The sequence below is a fragment of the Larimichthys crocea genome, chromosome VII, assembly GCF_000972845.2.
Source record: "Larimichthys crocea isolate SSNF chromosome VII, L_crocea_2.0, whole genome shotgun sequence".
Lineage (NCBI taxonomy): Eukaryota > Metazoa > Chordata > Actinopteri > Sciaenidae > Larimichthys > Larimichthys crocea.
Window position 1 is genome coordinate 3745112 of NC_040017.1, and position 20820 is coordinate 3765931.

Below are 20820 nucleotides of genomic sequence, written 5' to 3' on the forward strand. Positions count from 1 at the left end.
AAACATGAGCAGTGTTGTTCTCAGCTTCCAATTTTAGAATAACTATATAAAAGCCACACCCTGCTTCTCTTATTTAAATGTGCCACAACACATTTCCATTTGTCTGAAACCTCTTTTTCCTCCTTGCTCTCATTTACAATGTCAGCTTTCGAGTAATTCTCGAAGCCCCATCAGGCGTGCGGTATCATATCCCTTAAAGCTATGACTCAATTCCAATGCTAATGATAGGCATGTTTTAAAAAAACAGTACACACACACTCTGAGCTTAGCTACAGATGTGGACTGGAGGAGGAGGAGGAGGATGCACTGCATGCAGAGAGTGACTTGCCAACCATTCTCCCCCTCCCCCCGTTCGTTTATCTCCCCACGGCACGACCCCTCCCTCTGCCGGCAGGCTTTTCTAGGTCACTCCGGCACATCCTCTCGCCTCACCTCTCCCAGCACATTAAACTTTCAGTGCTTCCGCAGCTTCACACACGACGCTGTTGCCATGCCAAGCACAGGTCAGCCGGTACGCCAGACTGCTGCTAGCCAGCCAGCCAGCCAGCCAGCCAGCCTGGGGGGTGGGTGGGGGTTGGTAGATGAGGAGAGAGGATTTCAGTGTGGGATTCTGCAGAATGTGTTGGATTAAACGTGGCATTTCCCTTGGCGACACACCCAATAATAAATCCCATTTTTACAGAACAACATATTTAGTGAAATCCATGCATGAAAGTCAGAAAATGTGTTTTTATTTTGGCGACCAGAGCTCTAAATATGATTTCAGTTTGAAAGTCTGCAATGACTTCGTTTAACTCACACTGAGGTCACTGAGTGAAGTGTCAGCAATTATTCTTGGCTCGCCTTGAAAGTTTCTGTCAATGGAATTGATATTTGGCTTTCTGTTCTCCAGATAATGATTCCTCTGTTGGCTTATTCACTGTGGTGATGATCTATTTTGATGCTCAGCCTCCAGCCCCGCTCCTTCTTGGCTGGAAAGCGAGGGCGATGCACGCTTGCCAAGAGCAGCGCTGCCTGTCCTCTTTCTCTCCTCTGGGTGTCAAGACTCTGTTTGCTCTTTTTCACAACCACCTCCACTTCCTCCGCTGTCTCTCCTCTGTCCCTCTCAGAGCAATTACTGGAGTTCATGCACCAACTGCCAGCGTTCGCCAACATGACCATGTCAGTGAGGAGGGAACTCTGCGCCGTCATGGTTTTCGCTGTGGTCGAGCGTGCCGGCACCATCGTTCTCAATGATGGAGAGGAGGTGTGTGTGTGTGTGTGTGTGTGTTGCCTTTTTTAATGCTATCTCTATATGTGTGTCTCTCGGGGACCGTTTCACCCCTTCACACCAATGAATCTTTCTTCTTCCATTTGATGTTTTTTTCTGCTCTATTAAATCTGAATGGCGAGCAACCCTCATCACCAGGCCTTTCCACGATCCCTCAGGCAATTCAACCAGGCAGCACTTATTCTTCTGTGAAGGCACAACACAAGTTTCAATAGGGACGGTTTACTTGTTTTTTTCCTATGATGCACCCAGACAATAAAAGCGCTGACCTTACCTCGAAGGCTGGATCACTTCAGTAAATGTCCGGTCATAGAGAATTCATGGTCCATTGAGCATATCGGTGCTTTCGGAGGGAAAAATATGTGAAGTAATAAATGTTCCTGAAAGCTTTTCAAGAATTTTTAAAAACATCCTTATTCTTACTTAACCCTTCAAAAGGATTAAGAGTCTTCATTTCCATCAAGCATGCAATACTTCTAAAAATACTTCATATCCTAGTTGGCTGTGATAATTTACTGTTGTATCTAGTGCTGTACCTCTCTGAGGAAAGTATAAAACATCTGTTAGTGGAGCAGTCTTGTTGTAGTTTATGCAAATGGTTCTTTTTGGTCAACTATGACTCATTAAGCGACACCAGCTGTTGGGAATGTAACTTGACTTGATCTTGAGCGTGATCAACAGAGTTACTATTGTAGTATTTTTCCTCTCTTTTCTTCCTCCAACATCTAACACTAACACGACCATGTGTTTGGACTCCAGCTGGACTCGTGGTCAGTGATCCTGAACGGTTCAGTGGAGGTGACGTACCCCGACAGCCGGACGGAGATCCTGTGCATGGGGAACAGTTTTGGGGTGTCACCAACCATGGAGAAGGAATACATGAAGGGCGTCATGAAGACCAAGGTGGACGACTGCCAGGTAGGAACATGGTTGTAAATAATTGAGCATGTTATGTCCGTTTGTGGTTAACCAGTGTGATGAGCAGAGCGCAGATCTTGATATTGATCTCAAGATATTAAACCCTGCTCTAACCCATACCATCCAGACAGTGTTTGCTTTCACTCCATTATGAAAATGGCTTCCATTTAGATGTGAGACACAACATGAAGGCCAGCTCATGCCAAAAACAAGATTACTATTTGTAGTGTAGTGGCTGGGATGAGGAAATCTTCACTCCTAATTAGTAACAGCCCTTTTTTCATCATTTATCAGTGGGAATAGTAGTTTGGTTGCTATGCAGAATTTATTCATAATCAGCTCTTATCAGTTGTATTCATTTAATCTGTGGTGTGACGACACTAACAGACCAAGAATTAAGAAGATATTAATAAATAAATTTTTTATCATACAAGTTTGAGTCAAAATGTCTAAAATCTGTTTCTCTTGTTTTTCCTCGTCTTGTCCAGTTTGTGTGTATAGCCCAGCAGGACTACTGCTGCATCCTCAACCAGGTAGAGAAGAACATGCAGAAGGTTGAGGAGGAAGGGGAGATAGTTATGGTGAAGGAGCACCGTGAACTGGACCGGACTGGCACCAGGAAAGGACACATCGTTATCAAGGTGATGAATCACAATTCAATCGGTTCACATTTCCCTTTAATCCAAAAATAAAAACGAAGAGTGTCTGAACAGTCTTCCAAATAACTACCTGTAAGCCAGTCGCATTGAATGAACGGTTATTTTAAACCAATATCATCAGGGCACACCGGAGCGTCTCACCATGCACCTGGTGGAGGAGCACTCAGTGGTGGACCCCACCTACATCGAGGACTTCCTGTTGACCTACAGGACCTTCCTCTCCAGCCCCATGGTCGTGGGCAAGAAGCTCCTGGAGTGGTTTCACGACCCCAGTCTCAGGGACAAGGTACGGAAGCAGGACCACCATATGCCTACATGAAGTGACGAAATACAGTATGCTGCTACAAATGACACACTTCAGCAGTTTTTCCATGAACCCATAGACATTTTTAGGTCAGGATGTAAACTACGTAACACACACACACACACACACACTTGTAGTCATCCAGTAAACTGTACGTTGACCTGTGCTGATCATGTGATTGCTCCAGGTTACACGGGTAGTCTTGCTGTGGGTAAACAATCACTTCAATGACTTTGAGGGTGATCCTGCTATGACACACTTTCTGGAAGAGTTTGAGAACAATCTGGAGAAAGAAGTAAGTGCAAAACTATACAGCAATTATCTATTTTGTGTTTATAGCACTTTACTCACATCATCAATTTCTTTTTCAGAAAATGTGTGGGCACCTCAGACTGTTAAATATAGCATGCGCTGCTAAAGCCAAGCCGCGGCTGGTGACACTGACCAAGCCGTCCAGGGACTCTCCTCTGGCCTTTAGCCTTCTCGGAGGTCAGGAGAAAGGGTTCCGCATCTTTATAGATGCTGTGGAGCCGGGGAGCAAAGCAGCAGAAGTCGGCCTTAAGCGTGGAGATCAGGTGAGGTTACTCACTCAAAGACATTTCTTTGTTGCCATGTTATTGTACGCATAGAGCCATTTTAGACAGCACACATTGCTCTTCTTGAGCTGTCAGGGTAGCAGGTAAAAGCTCTAGAGTTGCACACGGCTTTCAAGTTCCATATATTTTGACTGTAGGCTACAACTGTAAGCAGGAATCACGCCTGTCAGACAGACTAGCTCTTGCTTTTTTTTTTCTCATCTTGAAATGCTTTTTTTTTGTCGTGAAATTGGTTTTACTGCTGCCCTAACTGCTCTAACTAGCATTAAAAGTTGCCAGTAGCCGTGGGTAGCCTGTGCTGGCTTTCTGCAACTTGACTTCTCAACCGTTTTCACACTTGGCAGTCTTCAGGGCTTTAAGCAAAAGTCCCTTAATCCATGAAACCATCTTGAGAGTGTCTGGATGTGAGTTAAGCCCTCTTGACTCCAAACATCCCTTGCAGCTGTTTCCCCAAAAGGAAGCGGAGAAGCTGACATGCTTGGATGCATTCACTCTCATGCCCGCTCACACCTTCCCCTTTTTTTTTTTAAACAGCTTTAGTTGCCATCACCGCTCGCTCGTCGTTTTTGTATTCGTGCACAGCGTTTCACTAAACGCTGCTGATTCCTCAACACGCGGTTGGTCTTGTAAGTCCATCTTTTCCAGCCTCGCAGCAGCACAGGATGGCCTGTCCTTGTGTTACTGTCAAAGGTGACTTCCTCTTCCACTAAAGAGGAAGCGGCAAAGGCTGGTTAGCAAATTGCGTTGAAATGCAAATATCCGGCACATATACAGAGGTCAAGCTGTTAAGACAAAGACAAGACAATTTGAAGGTGACACGGCCCTCATTAATGCCAAAACCATGTGTTGGGCTAAATGCCATGATGCCAGAGGATTGGAGTTCACTGCCTCTTTGTTCACTGGATGAAATATAGTTCAGAGATAATTACCTGGAACATTTTCTTGTTCAACACTTCATGCGCAGATCCAATACGGCATTTATTTTGACATGACACAATGACAAGTGAGGCAGAAAACGCATCGAGTAGTTTACTGGCAGGTTTCTCTTGCCCACCAGTGCAGCAAATTGCCTCTTAATCCACATGCATTCCTTTGGATCAAGTTGCCGTAGCTTTATATTTGCTTCATTTTTCTTAGAGAGTACCCACTCATCTTACTCACTCACCTCCTTTACAGAGATACAGGGGCTGAGTGCACAAAAGACAAAATCCTGCTGCGATTCTCCCACTGAACTCCTCAAACGCATTGTTTCATTCTGCTGGTGGTTTATGTATCGGACAGTTTGGTAAAATGCTCTACCTTCTCCTGTCTGCAGATCATGGAGGTCAACGGGCAGAACTTTGAGAATGTCCAGCTCAGCAAAGCCAACGAGATTCTGAAGAACAATACCCACTTGTCCATAACTGTGAAAACAAACCTTTTAGGTAAAGTCCTTTGTTATCAAACCTTCTTAGCATCTTGTGAGATATGGTGCTTTTCATGTTTTATGTGTGCGTTTACCCATTGCAATCAGGGGTTCCCTGTGGAAGGTCACGAGATGATTAACAGGAAAGCAAAGATTTATGAATTACTAAAAGAATGGATGATTTAACTTCTTAAATACAGCAAAATCAGTCTGCGATGAGATGCTGCAAGTAGACTTTGCTTAGTTTTAAGAGATCAGGAAGCAAAAGGTTTGGAACTGGTGTTTTAAATCAATTATACCCCAAATTAATAATTCAAAGCGAGAGGCCCAGAGTCCTATTATTTAATAAAAGAGACAGGAGTACTTAAAACCTAAAAGAAAAAAGGTGGAGAGGGGAAATCCTTATGGTAGCAGTCACTTCAATACAAAGTATATGTACTAAATGTTTGTCACCCTCCTCCTGTCCAGTGTTTAAAGAGCTGCTAACGAGGCCAGAACACGACCATGATTTGGATGTTGAGGAGGAACATGACAGAAAGAATGGCGCGCCTCACCTTCCAAAAATCGGAGACATCAAGAAGGCTAGCCGCTACTCCATCCCTGACCTGGCAGTGGACGTGGAGCAGGTGATGGGCCTGGAGAAGGTCAGCAAGAAAGCAAAGACCAACACAGTGGGAGGACGCAACAAGCTGAAGAAGATCTTCGACAAGACACTCACCAGCATCCTGCCTCCTAAACCATACAAGTAATTCACATAATAACATGTTAACACTAACTTTTATTCTTAAGAAAATAAAAGCGGAACAACATAACATTCCATGTTTACAGTTGTAGATGTATGAATTTATTTTAATACCGTATAATCACACTAGCAGTTCTGTGATTTTATATCAAAATGACGCTAAAGGAATGTGAGAGAGATGCAGTGAGTTTTGTTTCTGATCATGATTGGGCTGTTTGTCAGTTTTTCCCTTCACATTGCGACACTGCTCTGATTGATGCGGCGCGAACGCGCGCCGAGATTGATCAATCAGTGACTTGCTGAGCTGAATCAGACAGATCGTACTGATGCTATTGCTGCCCATAGCTGACAATGAGTCAGGAAAAAAAGAAATATTAACTGTGATCATACTGAGTAAGCAGAGATAAATTCTGAACTGAAAGATAGCTTGGAAAAATAAGTTTTCAGTTGTGCCAGGTTTCCCTGAGAACAGAGAGATTCCCATTGAGTTATTCTAATAATAATAATCTCAAATTAGACATTTCTGCTCACTGACCTAAATGTGTACCTGTCATGGCAACAATCACCCAATACTAGGTGTAAATAAAATGTGGCTATATTTCTCTGCACAGCTTCCAGCTCCTGCCAGCACTAATATCGCCATCTGCCTTTTGTTGACAGAACTGCTCTCTCACCCCTCCCCATGCTCTCCCTCTTGTTTCCATAGTGACATTTGCGTGGGCCAATCGCAGGACGACAGCATTGTGGGGATGAAGCAGTCCAAACAGATCCCACCACCTCTGCCCGTCAGTGGAAACCTGTCGTCATCAAACCCGGACCTTCTGCAGTCTCACCACCGCATCCTCGACTTCAACAACCAGCCTGGTGTGTATTCACGTGTTACTTTAAGCAGTCATTGGCAAATAAGATGGAAAAAATTGGATTATGACTTTTTATTATTAAAATATTTGAATGGTTCATTTGTTAGATTCTTAAACCATCAATAGGCTCCTTAATCGGGTGTTTGAAGATAAAATAACCAGGTATTAATGCCTGTATTTGGGGTTTAATCAAACACTGATAAACAACAATTCTTATTAAAATATTAAAGTCTTACTCATTGGCTGAAATGAGAAATGAAATGAAATAGTATATATAGTCTATGAATTTACATGAAGTTACTCTCCCGACTGTATCGAGCCAGTTATGGAAATATGGTCTCTATATTTCTGTCTTCATTAACTCCTGTCCATCACGTTGTTTATGCTCTTCCAGCCCCTGTCATACTGAGTGAGTGTCTTCTCCCCTCATGATCCCGCTTCTCCGAGCACAGTCGCGTCTTTGTCAATGCTGTCAGCTTCTATTTCATACGTAACCGACGTTTATCGGCTGCTTTATCACAGTTGGTACATGTAACATAAACTCAGTTAATCTGCATTCGTGACTGTAAATGCTAATTGAGTAAAGCTAACAGCATTGCACTGGCCGCTGACCTTTAGGTTTTCTGAGGGCACATGGGTGTTGATTTTGTAACAGAGATTTTGGGTCATATGATCTGCAGGGTTGTGCTTATCAGACTAATAAATGATTACAGCTCAAAGCTGCTGGTGAGGGGAATGCTGGGAAGATGGGTTTAATAACTCTGGGAAAACCAAAAAAATCATTGGTGTTAGTTCTATAATGAGATTGGTACCTCACAGTAAAAACAATGCTAAGGGGTAAGCATCTCTCCTCATGTTGTGTTTTGCATCTCCAGATATGTCGGACCAGGTATTACGAGTCTTCAAGGCAGACCAGCAGTCTCGGTACATCATGATTGGGAAGGACACAACAGCTAAGGAGGTGGTGGCCCAGGCTATCAGGGAGTTTGCTCTGACTGCTGCAGCAGAGGCTTATTCGCTGTGTGAAGTATCCGTCACACCAGAAGGCGTCATCAAACAGAGGCGGCTACCGGACCAGCTGTCGAAACTAGCCGACAGGATTCAACTGAGTGGCAGGTAACGACATCTGCAGCTCGTTGTGCCACCTTTCTTTCTGACCTGATTCATCTTTCAACACTAAACCCACACGTTCTCGTCTCTCCTCAGATACTACCTAAAGAGTAACATGGAGACAGAGACATTATGTTCAGACGAGGACGCTCAGGACCTCCTGCGAGAAGGCCAGATCTCTTTGTTGCAGCTCAGTACAGTGGAGGTTGCCACTCAGCTCTCCATGCGAGCTTTTGAACTTTTCTGTGCCATCGAGCCAACCGAATACATCGACGACCTGTTCAAGCTGCGCTCCAAGACGGGCTCGGCCAGCCTGAAGCGCTTCGAGGAGGCCATCAACCACGAGACCTTCTGGGTGGCCACGGAGGTGACGCGGGAGCCCAACCAACTCAAACGTATGAAAACCGTCAAGCACTTCATCAAGATCGCCCTGCACTGCCGCGAGTGCAAGAACTTCAACTCCATGTTCGCCATCATCAGGTAAACTGTGTCGTCGTGTGATCTTACACATTCAGTTTTAAGATCAAGCATAAATAAGGACTATTTTCCCATGCTCATGTTTAATATGTTTCCCCCCACACACAGTGGTCTGAACCTGGCTCCAGTCTCCAGACTGAGGGGAACATGGGAGAAGCTACCTAGCAAGTATGAGAAGCTGTTTGGGGACCTGCAGGACCTTTTTGACCCTTCAAGAAATATGGCCAAGTACAGGAATGTCCTCAACAATCAAAACCTCCAGCCACCAATCATCCCCCTGTTCCCCGTCATCAAGAAGGACCTCACCTTCCTACATGAAGGTAGATGACATGAAATTGATGTGTCTAAATAAAAAAACATATAAAGCTGATCCCACCTCTAAGATTGCAGCATTTGGTAGAGCTTGTATAGCCAAATGATCAGTAGAATGATGGAATGTAAATGTCACTTTTTAGATGATTCAAATTGTCTCGTTGCTCCTTTAACTGTGTAAAATGTTCAGGTATAGCTATACTTCCTTGACATTTCGAGGCTGGCTAGCCGAACCATTTAACACAAAGATGAGTTGTAATACTGTCATACATTTTTGTCCATATGTCAGATTGTTTTAATCAAAATGTAATGGCTACAAAATAATGTACTGCACTCTTTTGATTCTGGACTTGGCATGTGCTAGGAAAAAGCTCTCACAGCTTTCATGCCCATTTCAACTAATAAACTAGAGCCATACATCTATAATTTAATGAGTCATTTAAATATAGCCATCAAATTATGTGAACACCGCCGTTTAGTAGCTGTAATGGCAGTTACTGCAAACTTTGGTTTATTCACACATTTCTGTGCCATATTCATTTATATATCACAATGTCAGATTATGGTTCCTCCTTTAAATTCAACCAGATTTGTATGTGTGGACTTAAGGTGTGTATCGCTGTAGTCCTCCTGATCGGTATTAGTTTTGTCAGCTGTGTAACGTGTGAGCAGCTGGTATTCACTTTCTTTCTTTCCCTGTTTCTCAGGCAATGACTCTAAAGTGGACGGCCTGGTGAACTTTGAGAAGCTGAGGATGATTGCCAAAGAAATTCGCCATGTCGGTCGCATGGCCTCTGTCAACATGGACCCGGCCCTCATGTTCCGTACCAGGTAAGAAATCTTAAAAAAAAAAAAAAAAAAAGATTTTAGATGAATAATGAACCTTCACCATCTCTATAGGAGCAGTCAGCACTCCACTGACTAACCATGCTCTGTGGGGTTAGCAGGTTCACGTAGAGTCAGTAAAGATTTCTGCATCACGCTTTTCTGTCAAGCAGCTGTTCCCTCTGGCAACTGTTTCCTCTGGCAACTGTTTCCCTATACACATTGTTGGCATAAAATGTGCACAGTGCTCCTGTGAAAGTGTGTCTTTGTCTTAATGATGTCACTTCCTAGCGGTGTTGCCATTTGATTTCCTCTCCTCTGACTTCCGAGTGGGTCTCTAGTGAAATTGCTCCTCTTTGGTGATCTTGGTGGTCTTTCCTGTCCTAAGCTTTGTCCCCTTCTCTTTTTCTCTACTCGTCCACCCTTTTTTCCTCCATGCTTCTCTGTTCATGGCACCCACCCTCTAGGAAGAAGAAATGGAGAAGTTTAGGGTAAGTTTGGTGACCCTACAACCTTTTGCTGTCCCTGCACCGCTGCCCCCTTTTTTTTCTGCCAATGTTTTGCGTGCTTCTTTTCTGAAACTTTGTTTAACCAGTTTAAGTTGAATCCTTCCACTAACACTGCCCCACCCTGACTGAAGGGCATTCAGTGAAACAAAGCTCACCTATGCTAACGTGACTATTTTACAGTCTGTAAACTCGGCAAGAAAACATAGCTGTTGTGCTTTTAACATAAATGAGACACGAGTGATTGGAAAAGCTTAAAAACGTGCAACAAATTCACATTGTGACGTTAGCAAAGGTGACCTTTTCTGACACGTTGTTCTATCTAATGACACGCATGCAGCTTCAGTTTCAGAATTTGACTTGTCTTTGAGGGTTTTTTTCTGCACATCAAACCTCCCAATATGGATATAAAGTCTTTTTTATCATGCTTTACATTCTTGTGGTCAAATGGGACATCACTGAATGCAGCATTGACTGGGACATTTAATAGGAAACACATGGAAGCACATAGCGTTCACTAAAGAAATGAAGAAAGTTTTCTGGTAATTATGACTTCTGTATCTCATAATTATGACTAAGCGCCTTGTAATTATGAGAAAACCAGCCGCGAATTGTGAGATCTTGTATCTTAATCTTGGGAGTTTTCTTGTAATTATGAGAACTTCATCTCGGAAATGTGAGGTGCTAAGATCTAATTACAAGATACTGAAGCAGGAACTATGAGAAAAAGATTTTTCCTTGGGATGAAATGTGCATCAGTATACACCTAGCACATTTTAGATTTTGATGGGGATGGGTTGATTATTATTATTTTTTTTTTTTAGAAACACCTTGTGAAAACAAATGTTTTCTCAATGAGTAACACTTAAGCTCTTTGTTTTGTGTACTATTTGACTGAGACCATGTGCAACTTAAGCTTTTACTACGATGACTACCAGCTCTGACTCAAGCCACAGAAATGTAAACTATGACCGTGCTACACTTGTAGAGTTCCCCCCTTTCTACTCCCCTGTTGTTTGACAACAGCCATCATCCCTCACCCCCCTCTCTGCTGCCTGGAATGTCTGGAATGTTTTGGACTTAAGAGAAATGCCTAAAGCTGCTCTCTGCATGCCTAAGTTTACATATCATGCTCCCTGAGTAGCCCCGTAGTATTACCTGTACACTTCTATTTAAATATTGTCTCATTTCCACTAAAGCAATATGTTAATAAGTCTCTCTCTCTCTCTATTCTTTCCATATGTTTTTGTGCGTCTTTGTCTGACTTTTGTGTCTTCACCCGTGCGTTCCTCTCCGTGTTCATGTTCTGTGTGGGTGCCTACGATCAGGTCCTTAAGCCAGGGTAGTGCCAATGCGGCAGTGCTCGACGTCACCCAGACGGGCGGCCACAAGAAGCGGGTGCGACGCAGCTCCTTCCTGAACGCCAAAAAGCTTTACGAGGATGCCCAGATGGCCAGGAAAGTCAAACAGTACCTGTCCAACCTCAGCCTGGAAACCAACGAGGAGAGTCTGCAGACGCTCTCGCTGCAGTGTGAACCCTCCATCAGCACATGTGAGTTTGTAATACGTAAGAACACATAAAGGATTAAGATGTACAGATGAGCCCCTAGTGTCTTACTGTCCGTAGTGTTCTTTATTTTTTATGTGCATATTTCTCCTGAGACACACACATGTTCCCAGGATTTATAGCCGAGACAAACAGGGTGGGACCACTGGAGTAACAAGACACTCAGTCTTGCTTAAGGACTCGTTGGCAGTGAATAAAAATGACTGATTCACAGGGCCAGTTTCCCATTGTTAATGCCAACACCACTCGCTGCTAATGCACTGACAGACAGGAGGGGAGGGTACAAGTGGTCTCTCAGGCCAGTAAACTCACAGTTTTGTTTCCGGTTTTCTTTTCTTAAACTAGACAGCAGAATTCCCACCTTTTCACGAGTCCTTTTAACGTACGTATTTTATTTTAAAGCCCTAAAATCTAAACCTCCCTCTTTCTCACCGTTCTCAGTGCCTAAAAATACTGGGAAACGACCAGACACCTCCCCAGTAGTGTCCAGAGCTGCCAGCCAACAGAGGGGCCAGTTGGCCAAAGGAAACCAGGCCCTCCAGGTCCCCGCCGTGGCCCTCTACCCATCCAGAAAGAAAGTGCCAGTCAAGGATCTGCCGCCTTTTGGTAAGATAGAGATGAAGATAGTTGTGTTTCTGAAAGAGATTTTAAGGTGTTTGTGTTGAGAACTGTGCATGGATGTATTCAGTAAATCACAATGAATGTGGAAATGTTGTGTAGAAGGTGATTGATGAAAATGAGTGGATCTTGTAGTGGAATAAATCCAACAATCCTCATTATGTCACGTCATATTTAGGCTAAAACCTCAGAGTCAAACTCACTGGCACCTTATTAATACTAGTAGGTGTGCAATGCTTGTGTTGATAATGTTGTGTGACAGTGTTGTTATGGATTGAATGGACTGTTAACTTGTCCTTCTACATACAACCACAGCTTTGTTTTCTCTTCTTCATCCTGTTCTTTGCAGACAATAGCAAAGCCGGCAGTTCCCAGCAGCTTATGACAGTGCTGCCACCTAGAGGCTGTCTGACAACAATAGCAAATAAATAAATAAATAAATAAAATCCTAGATAATGCAGTTTAGCATCCGAGCTCCCTCGGGGGAATGGCAGTGTTCCTCATGCTAGTTTTGCTCGTCTTCTCGCAAATGTCCACAGGCACCAGTTCCCCTCAGTCTCTGAAGAAGATCCTGTCTCTGTCAGAGGAGGGGACCGAAAGGCACCGGAGGCAGCCAGAGGACACTGTGTCCAACGCCTCCTCCCAGCTCTCCTCCCCTCCCACCTCCCCCCAGAGCTCACCCAAAAAGAGTAAGCCAATAATCCTCCCCTCCCCTCCCCTCTCACACTGTTTCTCCAGGCTCCTTTTCTCTGTCATGATGGGTCGCAAGTGCCACCTGGTGGCTTCCAGCATGCATTGCACCATGCATTGTGTTTTTTTTTTCCCTCCAAAATAAGAGTCCCCTCATTTTAAACCTAGATTCTAGTTATCGGATTCCTGTCCCGTGGTCCTCAGCACAGGAAAGTCAATAATTAACCAGAACTTGAAGTCACAGCAAGGCCACCAAATTCCCACCCAGCTTCAGTCGGTCAGGTGTTGTTATTCATCCTGTGACGTGTTTGCCTTGATCACAGAAATGTGTGTTCCCCTTTTAAACCACTGCAGCCACAGGTAAACTGCTGCTAGTCTGGTGGTGAGTACTACTCTGGACTCAGCTGCATTAAATGTAGTTTAAGACGAAGCTGTGAGACTTGTGCTGTAATTCTTGGTTTTAGGATTTTGTCAACAATGGTTGTTGCTGAGTCATTGTTGTAATGCCTTTACCCCGCATTTCCCAGAAACCACTGGTGTTTTCATGTAAATATTTTTCATAGAAATTTTTGGTCAATGCAGTGATCAATTTGTTCAGACACGATGGCCGTCAGTGGTTAAAGTGAAAAAAGCTCTTCCTCTGTGTGTTTCCAACACACTGAGGCAATGCTGAATACAAAACAACAATAAAAGTGTCTAAATACGAATAAGAAAATGCAGAAAAAAACATAAATATAAAAGCTAAAATCGATATATTTTAGGCCTGCAGTTCAGAAGTAACATAAATAATTATGACTCATCATTTTATTGGTTTGGACCGGCTTCACTTGATAGAAGAAGGTTAGTGTGGCGAGTATGACAAAAGGTTGTTTTCATGTTTTTCTTCATGCAGCTGGATGTTTTAACTGTAGATCTCAGGACTCTGAGGACCGTCTGCCTACTTTTTACGGCATTACAGAGACACCTCTGTTGTCCTTGCAGCTCTCAGAGATGTTGCTTAAATTAACTTTGAGTTTTTGTCATTGCCGGAACCTTAAGGGTCCCGCGAGTCCACGCGTCTCCCCTTGAGCTCAATTATCACCTAGTTGAGACAAAACTTTGTCTGACTCATGTTCGCTCCACATCTTTTCTAGCTTCCTAAAATTTGACATTTAAACATCCTTTCTTCAGACTCAAAGGTGGTTACCGAGGTTATGCTGATAGTGGCTGGGAAATATGACCACCAGGCTTTTCAGCTCTACAGCCGAGCAGCAGCAAATGCCACAGTGACAGTCGCCTATAACTTGAAAATATGGACTTACATGTGTCAGCAGTCAGCACCAGTGATTTCTCTATACTCCTCCAGACTTTGTTGTGTAATTCTCAGTCCCCCGATGGTTATTATCTAAACTTTTCCACACTCTTCAGCATTGTGTTAAAACCCCGAATCTCGTAGTAAACTGCTGTTTCAGTAAGAATATGATGCACTCGTCCCCAAAGAGCTGGTCGGCTTACTTGGAAATCGCACTCCGCAATTATCCCTGCAGTCTGTGTGTGATGCCTCGTTTCATAAACACTGTCCGAGATAAGATGACTGGATTTATTTATGATGAGGATTAAAGCAAGGTTGACCGACAATTTGTTATTTTTATGTTTGAAGCTTTTGAAGTTTTGTTGGAACGTGGCAGAGAGCCGCTCAGCACACAGGGGGCCATGTCAGGGCTTTATGCTCCTTCACAAGACTTGAAGGATTCAAACTCAATCTTTTTCTCCTCCTCTCTCCTCCAGGTTACAACAGGATGGGAGACGCTTACTCAGACTCCGGTCACAGTGAGATCTCCTCTCGCTCCAGCCTCGTCAGTAACTCCTCTTTCGACATGGCCCATGACGAGAGGAGACTGCGGCACTCTGGAGGAGTCGGGGATTCACACCTCGGGGGACCGCGGCTAGAACGAAGAGCCACCACCGACCCCGACCAGTACAGCCTCGGGTAAGAACACTCAGACCTTTTTTTTGTTTTGGTTGGTTGTTTTTTTTTATGCTGCGTTTTATTTCTCTGACCTTCAAACTTTATTTTTATGGGATGGCAGGTCGTATTCATCGATGCAGGACTGTCGGGGCATCTACACTGGCTGCCCTACAGTTCTCTCCTCACCCAGTTCAGAGGAGCTGACTCAGGATCAGGGTGACCGCGTTTCCCTCGATGCTGCAGACAGCGGCCGCGGCTCCTGGACTTCCTGCTCCTCCGGTTCCCACGACAACATTCAGACCATGCAGCAGGGGCGTAGCTGGGAGACTCTGGCCTTCGGTGGAGGCGGCGGTGGCATAGGAGGGCTCCCTCCTGGCGGACCAGAGGCCTTATTAGGGGGGCCTGCTGCGCTGTGGGCAGCTCAGGCCAGGGGGAGCTGGGCATCTGCCAGCTCCTCCTCATCCTCCGCTGCTTACTGGGGAGAGGACTCTGAGGGAGATACTGGCACCATTAAGAGGCGAGGAGGAAAGGACGTCAATGCCGACCCAGAAACAAGTAGCATCACATCCACTGGGTCAGAGGAGGCCAAGCAGCTCAGCCGGCCCTCCCCATCACCCATCACCGCCGGGGGTAAAGGCCTACTCTGTGAGTGGCTGCACTTCACAGTCCTGTTGTTTTAATTGCTGATTGGTCCAGCTTTTATAGGAAACTTATTTACTTACGCTTGTGTAGGCTGAACATTTTATCACAGACCGGCAGTAAAAACTGCACTGGTTGGTGGATTTTGACCCAGGCTAGATGGTTCCCCGTTTTCAGTCTTCATGGCTCCAGCTTCATGTTAAGCGTACAGAGATGAGAGTGGTGTCAATCTTCTCATCTAATTCTGGCAAACTCCAAAAAAAGTCCTTTATTTTCTGCTACAGGGTGGTAAAAATGGTGTGTCAGCATGGAGACCTTTTGTTGTGTTTAATCTCTCCTGTCTTACAGCCATCTCACAAAATTCACCATCAAATAGACGTTCTATACATTTTGTGCCTTCCTCGACTTCATCTTCATTTAATTTCTGTCCTTCCAGCACGGAAAGAAAGCCGTTACCGCGAGCCTCCCCCGACTCCCCCCGGCTACACCGCCCTGACCATCTCCGACCTCGCTGAAGGGCAGCACCCGGCCCCGTCTGTTCCCACGTCCACGGCGACCCACACAGGCCGCCGGCCGCCAGACTACACCACGGCCCTGCAGCGCTCGCGCATGGTCACCCAGTCACCTGACTCCCACCAGGCCCACCAGGGGGCCAAACAGCGGTCGGGCGGCCTCCATCGCACACGCTCACCGGCCGAGGAGCCAGAGGCTGAGGAGGAAGAGGAGGGTGAGTCCTTGTCTTCCAAACTAATCGCTCTGAGGAAGCCAAAGCCAGTGGCACAGCATACACCTGAGACTCCCAGACCATGAGAGTGTGTGTACGGGGGTTAACAGGCAGGGCCCCTCTCCCCAAGGCAGGTAAAAACTAATTTATCAGGTTGCCCCCACCCCCTCCACTTCAATGAACCTGCATGTGAACAGGAACACACACTTGGACTGAGACCATTTCTTCACACAACCTCCCACAGCACCAGTAGGACCGGTCCCACTCCAAATTACAATTCTCTTACCAGGGCTCTGAAATTCAAGTCATTTATTATTTATGATCCAGGAATTGTTCATTTGGAGCGGGACACCGTCACCTTTAACTCACAAAGATGTCATCATGCATGAGTCATACTGGTCGGACCAGAAAAAAGTCACCACTTCTCTGCCACCACACATTCTGCTCTTCTCTCGCTCTCTCACCGTCTCACACACTGTGCCGAACAGCATCCATCAGCAGGCGCAGTGTCCTCTCCACCCATGCAATCAAACTCAATGCCTGCAAACATGCACCTCCATCCTCCTGCACCAGCACGCACCTGACTCTCACCTACAGTGACTCTGGATGAATTCTGTATTATTGTAGCAGCACTTTTTTACACACACATGAAGAAACACACACAATTTTCATAAGTTTTCAAATATTTTCAGTCTACCAGGCAGCCATTGTGTTCTGTTAATTTCAGTATCACAGTTAACATCGTGCACGCCAAATGCCAAGGGAAAAAAACTGCACTTTATGTTAGCCCGTGGCTACTATACAAGAATGACATGTACAGGACAACACAGGGTTGTAGAGTAAAGAAACAGAGTGAAGTACAGCTACAGAACATCTGTCATGCAGTGTACATCAGCTGCAAACGTTTAGAAAACTATATTTTAAATTTGGAACACTGGAACTGCGTTGGAGCAGTCGTGCACCTGGAAAATCCAGTGAACATCTGGGAGAAAATATTAGATGATGGGGGCGTCTTTGTATGAAACATGTCCTGCTCACGACTGTTACCATGTTTCAGTACACAATGAAATGGACAACATGTCACTATCATGTTTCAAGTCGCTGCAGTTGATTCTCATATACTGACAGGAATATATATACATATATATATATGTTGTTCTCCATCAGAACAACGATGACATGCTCTGTGAACATGATTTATGGTATAAGAAGACAGAATTTCACTTCAGCTGCTCTTTAGTTTTTATACACACATCATGTCCACGTTCTTTGTAACCTTTAATGTCTTTTCTGTTTCCACAGAGGATGAACAGGTGTCAGCGGTCTGAGGGACAACAGTGGACGTCCTTTTTGCAGTAACTTGAAGTCCCCCTGGTTTGGGGTGGGCAGGATTAAAGAGACTGACAGATAGACAGACCAATGGGACTCGTACGTGCCTGCCTCCTCCACTTGGCTCTCCCTCCTCAATCGGCGGATTCCTCTGCTCCTCTCCCTCCCCTGCCTTAAAGCATCATAAGGGGTTTGAATGACCCTGCATGCAAAAAAAAAGAAAAAAAAAAGAATAAAAAATACTGTGAAGAAGTGATGGAGAGAAGGTCAAAGACGATGACAAAATGCCTGGCACTTTGGAAAAAAAGACTTCAGAAACCTAACTGGTGCCGGGAGGGGTCGACAAAAAAACCACATAGATGTTGCTGTTAGAAACGGGAGCGGTTCCTAAAGGCCGGCCCAAACCCACAAACTCGCCTGTTGACACAACAGCATCATGGCGTGTTGAGCTTCATCTGCACTTTCTCATTTTCTACTTTCTGAAAAAAAGAAAACTGAACACAAAAAAACAAGACTGTGGTTTGAAGACGGAGAGAAACAACGGTTGACTTGACTCTTAATTTTCACCTTCCCACTAGATTTTTTTGAATTTCTTTTCTTTTTTTTTTTTTTTTTTTTTTTTAATTTTTTTTTTTTTTTTTTTTTTTTTGTTATTTTCCTTGACTGATTGCACTCTGGGGACCGAAAAAAAAAAACGAGAGATACCAAGTCAGCCCATTTCTCTGTCTGGACTGAAACAACCCATCTGTTGTTGTTTGAGTGTTTGAACTCTAAATCCAGTATTATCTCATGTTTCACATGTGAAAGCTTATCAAGTGTTGGTTCAAATCAAAGCTAGGAGGAGAGCCCAGTAAGGAGAACCGACATGCACAGTGTACTGACATACCTACACTCACACAACACACACACAACACACACACAACACACACTGAGTACTTTTTATGTGCCAGTGCAAACACAAAAACTCATTTCTAAAAATAGCACTTTCAGCACAAATCCTAAATGTTACCAGACATTTGGCCTGGATACCAGGGTATGAGTGAACCATATCTTACTGTCATCCCACCTCGGAGCTCGTCTGGTTATATCGAAGTCTTTTCATCATCCCGTAGCTTGTTGTTACATAAAGAGTATAGTGTTTTGTAACTGGCCTGTAGGTGATATCAAAAAGCACAGAGCTGATTGGGCGCCCACTGAAAAACTGAGCGAACATGTCGGACTCCATCATGTTGGTCTCTACAGCGCGTCCGAGGTACACAAGGTAACTAAAAATCACAAAGTGCAGCTGCAGTAGAGAAGACTCAATCCTGGAAGTTTTTTTCTTTTTTTTTTTGGCCCAAATTAAAAAGAAAAACGCTGACGTCAGCTGATGGACGCTGGCAGGAAGTGTTAGAATCAGACGGGAGTTTATGAATCAAAGTGCAAACTGTGAGCCAGCACTCACTGACCAGGGTGGTAAACATCAGCATATTTCAAGAATCTGCCAACGTGTAATTTGTGAGTGTACCCTTAAACTGTCTACCTTTATAGATGATCTTGTACAGAGTCTTATAAACAATCCATATCTCCCTTCAAAATAAAAGTATCCACAAATTTAAATTTGGCTTTTTTCCAACCTAAACACATGCCACATTTTGTGAATGTCCAAAGCGCCTTACGATGCCATGATTGCATACATTTTCTTCGCATGGTTGTTCTCATCACCAATCACCTTGTTTCAAGCGCAGTCTTGAATCAAGCAATAGTGGAGTGAAATGCCTTATTCAAGATACTTCCCCTGACTTTTTTTTTAATATAAATATATATGTATTAAGACTCAGTACAAGACGAAGCCGAGCGTTTTCTTTCAGTTTTGTTCTCACGCGGCTTGGGACCCTATCATCAGACCTGCTGTGGTCATCACATGTTACCGCAGTAGATGATGGAGCGACCCTGCACCTCTCCCTCTGCTGTTGTGCTAAGTCATCCTCAGAAACTCTTCACCTGTTACAGACGTCAGATCAGTGGATGCTGTATGTATATCGCTAACGCCTGCATCCAGTTTTCTACCATATCGTACCAACAATGGAAGTGACTGAAGATGTCTTTTCTTTCTTTCTTTCTTTGACTCCGGTGGGGAAGTTGACATATGAAGAAACATTTTTCAAGGCTGCCAATCAGAACGATTAGAAATCCAATTGTGAAAAGTAACTCTTTGTTTTCTCCTATCACTGAGTCGCACTGATCACATTGATCAGTCTTGGAAACTACGGACTGAGAACAAGATGAATGAGTGCAGTGTTTCCCACTGTGTTCTGTGACTACACACTAATGATCTCCTGGGTTTCTTTTGTTATTGTACTTTTTTTGTAATGGCTGCAGATAGATTGTTAATAATTTGTTTGTAATACAGTGGTGACATGCATCATTCACTTTCATTCAACTCTGAAGATAATGTGCATATTAGCGGCCGAGTCCTATTTCGAAAAACAAAAAGTTGCACAAAAATGTACAAGCGTAAAGATAAGTGTAGTAGGTAGAACTGCTACTCCGTTTGATGTGTGATGTCAGTGAGAAATGTACATTTAGCTGGTGATGACCTTCTTTTCTTCATTTTTTCTTGTACTACTTTGACCTGTATGTCTTTTAAAAAGACAATGGTGGAGTATGTATCAGTTGTTTTTGTATTTTTAATACAATAATTGTAAATATTGGTTATATTTTTGTTCAAATGTACTATGTTTATGCCTCAACATCCAGTTTATATGAAGCTGGGAATCAATAAATACTGCATAAAGAATCAACACCTAGGTTTAAATGCACTTCTTCATCTCTTCTGCATTTTGATGTTTCTTCTTTTCCAGTTTGTTTCTTTTTTTGTTTCTTTCAGAGGATTTCCCCCCCCTCCCCAGATACCGTCTAGTGTTTGCACAAGTCATGGAAGCAACTTGAAAAGTGTAACTCTCATACTTTTCTATCTGACCGCAGTGTGTCAGAATTAATAAAAAAGAGATATTAAAGTCTCTCCTTGGCTTTTATTTACTTGTTTTTGTATCGTGTTGTTCTCCAGAGCTGTGAGAATAGTAGCACGTCCCAACTCTCATTCCTTTTTGTATTCTTTGAACTATTCTTATTCATTTCATTTCTCATTTGTTTCATTTTATAATCAAATTCTATATCTCCAGCTCATAATAGGAAAAATAAATACCTTGGGCTAGTGTTTTGGGGATACGTGCTGTTATAGTTATGTCTCCTGCAAGTAAAAGATTTCATTTGTGCCTCGCTTTTCACGCTAATTGTTGGGATTGACTCATATTAATAACTTAAAGGAAGATTAATATA

General features: G+C 43.8%; 1 protein-coding gene across 12 annotated transcripts in view; it reads left to right on the plus strand.

Annotated features, from left to right (window-relative positions):
- Window positions 1-20498, plus strand: part of rapgef2b (Rap guanine nucleotide exchange factor 2b) — a 100175-nt gene extending 79677 nt beyond the window's left edge. For 5 of the 12 annotated variants that reach the window (XM_027280747.1, XM_019263610.2, XM_019263612.2 and 2 more), the window contains 22 exons: window positions 1110-1246; window positions 2030-2188; window positions 2677-2829; window positions 2969-3133; window positions 3339-3446; window positions 3523-3726; window positions 5063-5171; window positions 5621-5897; window positions 6601-6758; window positions 7149-7163; window positions 7630-7870; window positions 7961-8344; window positions 8450-8661; window positions 9361-9484; window positions 9946-9969; window positions 11313-11536; window positions 11993-12157; window positions 12709-12858; window positions 14627-14828; window positions 14929-15452; window positions 15883-16304; window positions 17473-20498. In XM_027280747.1, the coding sequence (XP_027136548.1) occupies window positions 1110-1246; window positions 2030-2188; window positions 2677-2829; window positions 2969-3133; window positions 3339-3446; window positions 3523-3726; window positions 5063-5171; window positions 5621-5897; window positions 6601-6758; window positions 7149-7163; window positions 7630-7870; window positions 7961-8344; window positions 8450-8661; window positions 9361-9484; window positions 9946-9969; window positions 11313-11536; window positions 11993-12157; window positions 12709-12858; window positions 14627-14828; window positions 14929-15452; window positions 15883-16256 (4109 nt within the window). In that variant the 3' untranslated portion in view covers window positions 16257-16304; window positions 17473-20498. The remainder of the gene's footprint in view (window positions 1-1109; window positions 1247-2029; window positions 2189-2676; window positions 2830-2968; window positions 3134-3338; window positions 3447-3522; window positions 3727-5062; window positions 5172-5620; window positions 5898-6600; window positions 6759-7148; window positions 7164-7629; window positions 7871-7960; window positions 8345-8449; window positions 8662-9360; window positions 9485-9945; window positions 9970-11312; window positions 11537-11992; window positions 12158-12708; window positions 12859-14626; window positions 14829-14928; window positions 15453-15882; window positions 16305-17472) is intronic. The other 7 variants (XM_010747850.3, XM_019263609.2, XM_019263613.2 and 4 more) reach the window with 5 other exon arrangements.
- Window positions 20499-20820: the final 322 nt, after the last annotated feature.